This window comes from Pagrus pagrus (genome assembly GCF_965226575.1).
Source record: "Pagrus pagrus genome assembly, chromosome: 8".
Classification (NCBI taxonomy): Eukaryota; Metazoa; Chordata; class Actinopteri; order Spariformes; family Sparidae; genus Pagrus; species Pagrus pagrus.
This window is the reverse complement of record NC_140192.1, coordinates 22059262-22070355: the sequence shown is the minus strand read 5'-3', so window position 1 is coordinate 22070355 and position 11094 is coordinate 22059262. Positions and strand designations below refer to the sequence as shown.

At 41.6% G+C, this 11094-nt stretch overlaps 1 protein-coding gene across 1 annotated transcript; it reads left to right on the top strand.

The window, feature by feature from the left end:
* The first annotated feature begins 901 nt into the window (after nucleotides 1-901).
* LOC311260714 (hyaluronan and proteoglycan link protein 1-like) lies at nucleotides 902-9472 on the top strand. The gene is made up of 4 exons (XM_084358878.1): nucleotides 902-1205; nucleotides 5927-6262; nucleotides 7021-7320; nucleotides 7542-9472. Exons 1-4 carry the CDS (start codon nucleotides 1115-1117, stop codon nucleotides 7829-7831), a joined length of 1017 nt encoding a protein of 338 aa, XP_084215004.1. The 5' UTR covers nucleotides 902-1114; the 3' UTR covers nucleotides 7832-9472.
* The last annotated feature ends 1622 nt before the right edge of the window (nucleotides 9473-11094 follow it).

The following is an 11094-nucleotide window of genomic DNA, read 5'->3' as shown; positions in this document are numbered from 1 at the left end:
GTCTAAGTGTGGGGAGGGTGGATAATCGCTGACTTGGCTTCTTAAACTTCTTAGTTACAGATGTATCCAACACAATTTTGAACACGGTCAAATGGGAGGGGAGACAGAAAAAACATAGCGTCGAATGTATGTACAGAATAAATGCGATAGGGCAAAGAAATAAAGGGAAGAGAAGAGAGTGTAATAAATAACAGACGCATAGGAGGATAAGGCAAAAGTTTGACTTGTGGGCACACCTTCTGTACACATCATTTTTACAGCCCTTTTACATGTAGCGGTTTTGCATCAAGCATACTTACAAGCCAACAAGGCTGCAAAGGGACTACACATCAGTTCTATCACAAGTGTGCATCTGTGTGCAAAGTGTTCAGGCCTGCATGAGAACAATATTTAACTTATGAACATTCATTTCATTTGTGCAATTGAAGCCTAATAAAGACACTATAAATAAAGAAATAATTAAATTGGGTGGGAAATCAGAATGAATCACAGTTAATAGAGTGAAAACATACCAAAGCTGCAAGTCATGGGACAATGGCTGAGATGCAAAATGATTTTTCTATTTTACCATTATGTTTTACTGTGGTGAGGATAAATGTATATCTTATATACCTGATTTCAGTGACATTACCTCAGTAAGTTTCATTGTATTGCAGTAATCTCAGGAATCATTGTAGTTTCACTTCCATCTATTTTACTCTTTATAATTATCTGCAGGTTAATTGTCGGGGGTTTTCCTAGATCCTGCTAGATTATCCCAAGGGAGAGGAGGGAGTTGTTCTTAAATAATGTGGCAGAGGGGAGCCAGTATAGAGCTGTGCATGGTGATGGGCTGAGGGGTGGGGGGAGTGGTTTCAACCAATAAAAGGCACTTGTCTGGACCTCTGAGGAGCCCAAACTTTCCAGTAGCACCACAGGCGGCTGCTGCACAAAGGAAGACGGAAAGAGGGACAGTAGATGAATAAAAATTAAAAGATAAGAAAAATTAAGCTAACATTCGGCTCTCCTAAAATATTTAAACTTAGTGCAGTTTTTTTCTTTTAAAGTTTTATATTTATATTTTTATTTGAAAAGGGCCCTTTGTGTAAAAAAAAGAAGAAAAAAAAAAGAGAAAATGACGAGTCTGCTGTGCATCACAATAATCTCCCTGGCCCTGACTGCCTGTGCAAACAGTCAGGAGACGAGCACTCCCCCACTGCCAACAGGTAAGGTTGAATTTATGTTCAAAAAGTTTGATATTTGAGTATGTGGGTGGTTATGCACCAATTTTATTTTGAATGCATGTGTTTGTATGTGCAGAAGTGTTACTGTGCATGGAGAAAAAAAGAAGAAGGTGAGGATGAGCTGTGTAAGGAATCTGAGCAAAGTGGTACCACAGCTCAGGCTTGTCTAACAACAGGGTCATTGTAGCAGTAGGTAACAGAGTGGTCTCTGGGGTAACACACAGACACAGTGTGACTCACCACTGACTCATTTACTTGCTGGATACAGACCGCCACAGCATGGACTGGCTAGTGAAAAACTGTCATTCACTGTGGCTCACTGCCTGTACTCATGAATGAGGACCACACCATTAATACTACTGCTTGTGCCCTTAAAAGGCTCATAGGCTAAAACTGCAGTGCTTGATTTTTTTTTCTTTTGGATGTAAATTCTTACTAGAGTGCAAAAATAGCCAAGACTTTCCCACAGTGAAGTTTGACCTTTTGTCATTTTATCAGTTGTCTTCTTCTTCCTGTGGCAGACAGAGAATGAAAACCTAGAAAGACGTGTTATCAGAGAGCACCTGCGCTCCATCACAAGGTTGTTATAATTCAAATCCACACCTGCCAACAGGATGACACACTGAGATGGCTGTTGCAACCGCGAGCTACGAAATACCACAATAGATCTACCGCTGTGGTGAAAGAAAAAAAACAGTGTCTGGCTCTCATGTTATATGAGTGAAACTCAATGCACTTTCAGCAGCCCTGCGAGCTGACTCAGTAGATGTCAGATTAGGGGTTTCTCAGCTCTCTCTCCTCCCAGACAGGAGGAAATGGCTCGTCTGTGGGGAAAATCACTTCACCCTGGGAGGAGCTTTTTCTAATCCAAACATTAAAACTGCTCCCATTGGCCGGTGATGGCGTCTGTATGTATATGTGCATGTAAGATTATACATCGCCTCACTGTCTGCATTATGTAATTGGCTCAGCTCAGGCCAGCTAAATCATTGTTCCATACCGTATAGCTTTTATTATCCATGTGAGCAGTGTATTCTCTGCCTGTTCACGGGGCGTTGCCTGTCCTTATACCTACTGACTCACTCTGGCACTGGCAGCTTTTGGAAATCTGCCACAGTAACAGGCACCCTGACAGGAGCGAAGTTAAGATTAACGACCCGCAGCCAAAACGTATAGCGCCCCATGCTGAACAGCAGCCAAATGACTCTGTTTTTCCCTGTGAGGTAATAGTCTGTTAAGTCTAATGCTTACTGTAGTTGTTGGTTACTGAGGCTTGGCCTGGTTGCTGGGGCTGGGTGGGAAAAAGAGCTTGGCTGGAAATGGGCTGAGGCCGGGGGCTAAGTAGGAGATGGGATGCTGCTGGAGCCATGTTTAGTGCTGTTGCATTTGCATTAATTCACAGACGACCCTGATGACAGTCTACTGTATATATGTGCTGTGGATTATATATGTGTACCCCATGTGAGCTGTACACAGCCACACTCTGTGTTTATGCCTGTTCTGCTTGACATGAAAGCAGGAAGGAGTTTATTGGAGTTGTGTGTAGGAGTTGGCCTGCTTGCGTTTGTCCCAGCTGTGCTCGTTAATTCTTTCACCATACTGTTGACACAAATGGGCCAGCAGCAGAAGAGAGTGAAGCTGTGGGATGTTTTAAAGCATCTCATGTCTAGCTGCTCCATTAGAGGGTGTGGCACAAACATGCTATGACCGCTCTCTGATGATTCCCCATCCTTAAAAGCGCAAATTACGCTCAGGGATTCAACAGCATAATTAGACTCTTGTAGTTTCAGAATATATAGGTCACCGAGCAGACTTGGACCACTGTAATGTTGTTGTAAATTTACTGTTCTGTGTTACAATGGAGCAGATGGTTCCAATCACTCGCTGATACAGCTTTTAACAGAGTGAGAGAGAATTGTGCTCGGTCATAAAATGGCAGTAGGTCTTGGCTGCAGCTGCGGAGCCTTTTTTTATTGTCATGCACATGTGCTCATTTACTTCTTTGCCATGTTTTCATTCCCAGCTGCACTCCACAGAAATTTCAGATAGAATCCGCGCTGAATTATTTGACGACCCATTTTGATGTTAAATGTGACAATTTGGCACCACCTTTGACCTCAGGGAAGCTTGTATAAATAGGATGTGGGTTGAGGTGTGACAAAGGAAAGAAAAGCTCCCTTCTCTTCCTGACAGGCTAAGTACACACAACAGGCTGTTGCTTTATGAGTGTAGTGTGCCCCACATGGCCAGGGCCACATTCTCCCGAGGGACATGTGTCTGCCGGTAACTGCAGAAGCAGGAAGGAGTGTGGAATTACTTTCAACATGCCCGTCTCGGTCCGCTACTACTGTCTCTTAGGCATCATTACCTTCAAGGCTGCTTCGGAATATGCGATACGTCCAAGAGACAGACTTCATTATTCTGCTCTCATTTAGTCATCTAGAAGTTATTAGGTTAGTATGTATACAGTCATTTGCAAGCTTCCCTCTCAGCATTATGTTGGCATTGTGATGTTTAAGCAGTCCCCTCCTTCCGTTTTTCAGGATAACAAACCACATCCAGTGGCTGGTTTTCCTCTCTGGATTGAACAATGTTTCCATATTTAAAAAAGTACAATGAACCCCTTCATTGTGTCTCCTCTAATATCCTGAAATTTGGAAATTTCTAGGTATAAACGTCGCATTGCATCACATCTGGTGAGCTAGTGTTGACGTCAACATCACCTTCACCTTTGCCAGGGCGTTTGATGAGCAGTTGGGTCGTCCTAGGTTTCTCCGTTTTCAATCACACTTCATGCGACTGCCGCCCATGCAGAGAATTTACGAGGCACGGTGAAGCTGTGAGTCATTCCTCACAGAAGGGGCAAAGAGGAACCTCGTCCAGGCTGCTTTTAAACTCTCCGCTGCTTTCGAAGACATTAGTAATTAGCAGTGGAAAAAAGTGCGTTTCCGAGCTCGTAAAATACCTGGCATACTGTTGACCAGTCAAGAGGCGAGTGAGGCTACTGGGTGTGGTGGTGATTGGGTAATAGCCTCTGGGATATGACAGGGTTTGCAGTCTAATGAAAGAATTACAAAAAAATGGAAGAAAAATTCTGCATGCGGCTTGACTGAAGGGTAGATTAGGTCTGTCAGCAGTGCTTCTGCTAATTAAATCCTTCTGCGGGAGAGCTCAATACTAATGATCTGAGAACCACTGAACAGAGTCCAGACACGTGTCTACTGTGTGGTTAGCACTGAGGATTGGAGCCGTTTAGGCATGGGGTTGATTAGAAGTCGTTTCAGTGTCACTCCTCTGTACGTGCATGTGTGGGTAGGGGGGCAGGTTATGGGGTGATCAGGGTGGATGGCAGCAATCCAGTGGCTCTGCTTATTTCCTGAATTGCCCATGTGAGAAACGTTCTCCCTGTTGAAGAGCCAGTGGCAGCATTCTAGTCATGGCTCTGGTAATCCTGCACAAAGTGAGGCGCCTCAACACAGTGCTGGCATCCTCAGTCAGGAAGGAGAAGCATACTGGTTTAGATTCAAATCATCCATGGTGAGTAAGTAGGAAGAAAATAAATCAGAAACAGAGGAACTCAGGGTTTTTTTTTACTGAATACAAGACAAGACTATACTCAAGGGACGGGCTTTAAATCTGAATTAATTCCGCCACAAACTTCTTGGTTGCACAAGATTAATAGCCATGTCCACAGACCACCTACAGCTAAAAAGCCAGTTGATTTCCTCATTAATGTAATTACCATATTATCTTACCAGCTCAGCTCTGCAGAGTTTGACTCCACTTGCAAGGTTGGTTTTCCAAGGCTTTACCTGTGGTGGTGGGGGTCAGGGGCCGTGTACATCCATCCATCTGGTGCTTATTATTATTGCCTGGCACAGGCCACCCCTTGCTGGCTGGGGTCTTCTTAACTAAGCAAGCCCTGTGAGGTCTTAACATGGGGGTCAAGGAGATTGTGGGAACCCACGGTGAGGCATAAATGACCTGCCGTTTTGAGTTTAATGGTGGCCTAGTTTGGACAGGGAGTATAGCAAGAAGGTGCACGGACTACATGAGAGAAAAAGTAAGGATGAGAGCTAGATTCTGTAATTCATTAACTCTATTGTCGTTTTTACAGTTTCTGTTATTCACTTGCCTGACATGCTTAAAACAAATCAGATGGAGCAGATGAAAGATACGCCCTTCATTTTGAGGGTCAATGCTGCGAATCAAAGGTTTTTTAAGTGCCAAGACTGACAAGAGCAGGAAGGAGAGACTGAAGAGGCCGATTAGCTCGAGGGGCTGAGGGCTGGCTGGTCTCCAATGCTGTATCTAATAAACCAAACAGGATAAACCCAGACTCTTTGATAGCTGTGTATGTGAGAATGCTCTTGACTGAGTAAGTGTGTGCATGTGTAGCAAAATATAACATATAGTTCCACACATGCCAAAACATGCAGTTGAACAAATACGTACAAAAAAAAGAAAGACCAATAAAGGAAGAATTTGGAAAAGCGGGCACTTTTCCTTATTTGGTGTTTTCTCAAAGTCTTTTGCTGCATCAGTTTCATGCCAAGCAAAACTTTGGAATCCATGCGTAGAATATAGTTATAAATTATGCAAACATTACATAATATTTTCCTGTTTAAGTCCAAGTATCAAAAGTCCAATGACCAAACCACCAAACCACAATAAGGTCACATCATGTTTTTTCTCTTTTCCAGTTACGGTTCAAGCTGAACTTGGTGGCAATGTCACCCTTCCCTGCTGGCTCCTGTCCAAGGACACCATGTCCTTTGGTGGTATGCGAGTCAAATGGACCAAGGTGGCAGATGATGAAGCACTGAACGAGGATGTGCTGCTTTCAATGGGATTCCACAAGAAGACCTACGGAAACTTCGAGGACCGCGTCTTTCTGCAGGAACAAGACAATGAAGATGCCTCCCTGGTGATAACTGAAGTTTCCATGGATGACATGGGAAAATACCGCTGTGAGATCATCAACGGGATGGAAGACATCGTCCATGATGTTATCTTGGAAGTGGAAGGTCTCACTGATGGTAAATGCCATGTTTTATATTTAGAAACTTAGCTTATAGGAACAAGCCTTTAAGTGTAAGTTAATCTAACAGATATAATGACATTAGATGCACGTCACCAGTTATTTTATGTCCTTTCTCTGTTAAAATGCATAGGTCAGCATTTATCATCTCCCTCAGCAACATTTTTGTTTCCAATCATTGAAAACATCCACATTTTCTCTTCTTGTGGGAAAAGGAAAACAAAAGAAAAAGACAGCTTGTGCTGATTTATTCAAACTGCTGTAATGATTCAGCCATGATGGCATTTGAATACTGTTCAACACGAGTAAACAGAAACACATTTTCCATCTTTTTTTTCGGTCCATATACTCATACATCTGACTTACTCATCAGATTTTATAATGACTAAATTGTCTTCCTTTTAAAATGCACAACCCGAAGAGAAACTGCTGTTCATGCAAGTTAGGGCAATTTACATATTTAGATGTGATTTCTGAAAGCTCGCCTGGTGATACACTAAATCACAGCAGAATGTTAGAGCTCTTCTGTATCAAAGTGCAGCTCCCACCCGCCTTTTGTTGATGTTTTTTTAAATGTGTGAAGGTTCAATCTGGGTGGAGGCTGAACACGCACATGTAGTTTTTGGCAAAAGTAGAGTGAACACAGTAATATTAACCTTGCACTGCTAAAATTTGCAAACATTTTTGGCAACACTAAACATAGATTGAAGGGTTGACATGCTATCACATTCACTTAATCTCTTCTTCCTCTCTCAGGTGTTGTGTTCCCCTACTTCACAAGTAGAGGCCGCTACAGCATGAACTTCCAAGAGGCAGTGCAGGCCTGTTTGGACCAGAATGCCACGGTCGCCACCTATGATCAGCTGTATTTGGCTTATAAGGCCGGCCTTGATTGGTGCAATGCTGGCTGGCTGAATGATAGCACGGTGCAGTATCCCATCAACAAACCCAGAGAGCCTTGCGGTGGCACCAACAGTGGTCCTGGCGTCAGGAACTATGGCCGTCGCGACAAACAGAGCCTCTTTGACGTGTTCTGCTTTGCTTCTGCACACAAGGGTGAGTTTATCAATTTTCTTGATTCATTACTTTTTGTCACTCAGAGTTCTTGTGTTGGGCTTGCACCAGGAAACACAATGGTTTCGTAAAAAAAATTGGCATATATGGCCTAGCTTGGTAGACCAAAGTTTTTTTAAAAAAGGAAATACTGGCATCTGGTTGAGTGCTTCTGTCAAGATATATCTTCTTCTGACCGCCTGTTTTGCTTTCTCTGCTGTCAGGACATTTGTATTGGCTGGTCCAACCCGACAGGCTGACCTTTGATGAGGCTGTGCAGGCATGCTTAGATGACGATGCAGAGATCGCCAAAGTGGGCCAAGTCTACTCCGCCTGGAAGCTTGAGGGCTATGATCGGTGTGATGCCGGCTGGTTGGCTGATGGAAGTGTCCGCTACCCCATCTCCAGGCCCCGCAAGAACTGCAGCCCAGACGAAGCTGCGGTGCGCTTTGTTGGATTCCCAGACAAAATGCAAAAGTCTTACGGCGTCTACTGCTTCAGGGCTGAGCAGTGAGGCGGTAGATAAGAGTAGGGAAGCCATAACTACCAAAGAGCAGCAAACAACCACAACCAATAAAAATTAACAATAAATCAATAATAAATCATAAAGCTTTGGATCTTAACTAGCATGAACTCAATACCTTTCTCAAACTGTGATAACCCTTTTTTAACGCCTAAAAAATCAAATACTGTACATCTTACATCCATATGCGATGAATGACAAAATATTTTGTAGCCATTAAGTTTTCTTTAATTGTGCATTCATTAATTTTACATATACTGTTGGGAAAAAGGCAACAGAGTTAATGTATAAGTGATGTGACAGAGACAAGAACTTGATGGTTGTGAGACACCATCTAAGTTTGGTTTGTCCTCCACAGAATGATTAGATGTGTGACGTTCAGGATTTAAAGCATTTATGCTCATGTGCAGATGATATTTGCTGCTTTAAAATGTATCTTAAGAACAGAATGATCATGTATGCATTCATCAAGTATCACATCAATGGAAGAACTTTGATTGATTACAGTGTCATGAACATAACTTGGCTACCACTGTTGAGCTATAGATATATGCATGTCATATTGCAGTAAGTATTCAACTGGTTCCCTCTCCAATCAGAGCTGAAGCTCCTTTTCACCTAGTAAATTCCAGAAAGGTTTGGTTGAGAGGTTGCGATCAAATTTACTGTTTAACAAGAAAATGAATGTAATTATTTTGATGTACTGTGACCTATTCTGCATTGATATCTCCCACTAGATCACCTCTAAAACACAATTTGAAAGACATTTTTACTATTGTAAACTTTTGTCTGTTTATTTTAACAAAATGTTTTATGTTGTTCCTTTTTTTTTTTTTTTTTTTACTTTTTTAATGATGTTTGTCACTATAGTTTACATGTTGATAGTGTTCTAGAGAAAAGAAAAATAATACAGATTCTAGATTTAGACATCTGGCACATTAAAAGATTTCAGCAAGACAGTGAATGCAGAATAAATACAGAATTTCCCTTTGCCCTGACGACAACCTTTTACCAGAACATAACTTGTCTAACAGTTGTAGCAATTCCTTAGCATAGACATCTAATATTACAGTAGTTACAAGTACATCTAAAAATGTATGGGCTGAAATCCACTCAGAGTTCAGTTTCACAATTTTTTACAGAGGTTATGTGTTGGAAATGGAACATTTCAACTGACATTTCTATTGATGCTCACTTACACTCCTAAATAAGGATTCAGTGATAGTCATACTGCAGGGACTTGGTCTGAAAATGTGTTTATGAATACCATCAAAACCAACAAAAAGTTTCCCATGGACCACAGTGAGCATGTGTTTTACATTCAGAGCCAGAAGACAGAATAGTTTATAGACATCAGATAAAACAAATAATTTGATATTTTGTGTTTTGCTTTTTGTCGCGTTATCCCTTTATACTTTTTCTTAACCCTTGGCACTGACATATGGTACTTACTGCAGGTTACATGTGGTATGTTTGGTGATGCATTGTCTGTTAAAGCAAAACTTAAAAATGTCTGTTACACGAGTAAACACTTGTGCATGAAAAAAGGTGAAGGTATTTTTGTATCTTATCACCATGTAACTTTTTCAACAAAGCAGATTGAAATAAAGAACAACCTTTAAATCAGCTCTGTCCCTGTTTCAACAATGAACCTTTTTTTATTTCTACTGGAACTAAATCAACATGTATTATGTGGCGATACAGAGGTTTAAGCAGAGATTAAGACAGTATTGTTTGAGCTGCCATGGCCAGGGGCCATGTATCTGGCATGAGCCCATGTTGCTGAAAAGACTTAAGATTAGACCCTCCTTACATTTATTTATTCTTTGGCATTTTTTAAATTCAGTGCCAGGCTGCCAGCCTACCACTATGTTAGACAAAGGGAACAGTATCACAGTCTTAAAGAGTGCTTGTGGGAATGCATGGGAATGGGGTCAGATTTAGGTTGATACAGCACTGAAATGGCAGACAAATGTTAAATGTGTGTAATGGTGAAAAGTCCATTAGTGTAAGCTTTTTTTGTTCTATGAAAACTGGGGCAGATAGCAATGGAAGAAAAAGAGATATTGTGCAGAAAGTTTTCAACTTTTATCAACATAGAAAATTTTAATAATAATGTTGAATTCTCAAATAAAAGTCGAAGAATAACAATACTATTAAACGTTTAAAGTACAAGTGCATGAAACACTTATTGTTTTTGCACACTAGTGGCATAAAGAAAGCTTTTCTTTGTCTCTGTGTTTGTTTGTTTATGCTGGAAGCACGCAGTGAAATTAAGGAGAAATAGTGGGAAAGCCATTGCCTCACTGTGAACTGATTAAATGCTGAATATCTAATTTGGATTGCCTCTGTGGTTTCAACTAATCAGATGTTGTGCTGAATTTCAGGAAGTCTGATCATGCTAGCATCCCAAATGCTTGTCACTCAAAGGCTTCCATATTAAGTCAACATGACAGGAAAATAGCAGGGTAAATGTGGGTATAGGCACTCTGTATCAGACTAGACAAAGTCTGAGGCGCCTGTCAAGCCCAAGGAGCTTTTAGGAAGAGCTGGGCTGCATTTCCTTTCCAAAACAAACCTAGAAAGCTTGTTAAATCCCAGAGACCTGAGCTGAGAGGTCTCGGTTTTTCCACTGATCACCCGTGAGCCATCTGCATTTCATGAGGCAAGCATGCAGGTCTTTTACTCTTGCTGGGGCATCCAGGAGCAGCCTTTAATCACAAGCCACGTCTTCTCTAATGACAGAGTGGGCACTCACAGTGAAAACCACAGCAACCCCAACTTACACATAGATTACATCGAGCAATGTTGTTACCCTGATAATAGGGCTTTGTGCTGTAAGGCAGTTGCCAATGTGAACTGGTTTTTAAGGAGGTGCTCTGGGAATAGTGGTGAATTGTAATGTACTAAAACAGCTTCAGTTTTTACACACAATGGAATTAATCTGCTGCCTGTATGCACTGACATGTAGGCAGAAGTGTTTCACATTCAAGAGGAGCCTCCTACAGCCATGCTATTGACTAAAAGATTTTCAGCATGTGCATCACATTTTATTAATCCAGTTCTTATGCCACATGTTTGCTATAATTCATCGTGCTGTTTTCTGTCTACTCCCCCCGAATGTACTGTCTGTCTACCAAGAGGCTTGTAGAGCATGTCTGATAGGTTTTTCAGAAGTGTCTGATGCACGTGCAAGACACACTTTGAAAATGGGACTTTGGCATGATGTTGTACAGAGTGATTGTAATTCATAC

Excerpts from the sequence above, each read along its gene's own strand:
- LOC311260714 (XM_084358878.1), top strand. The coding sequence starts at position 1,115 with ATGACGAGTCTGCTGTGCATCACAATAATCTCCCTGGCCCTGACTGCC. Across the intron at positions 6,263-7,020 it reads AGTGGAAGGTCTCACTGATG|GTGTTGTGTTCCCCTACTTC; the intron begins GTAAATGCCATG and ends TTCCTCTCTCAG. Across the intron at positions 7,321-7,541 it reads CTTTGCTTCTGCACACAAGG|GACATTTGTATTGGCTGGTC; the intron begins GTGAGTTTATCA and ends CTCTGCTGTCAG.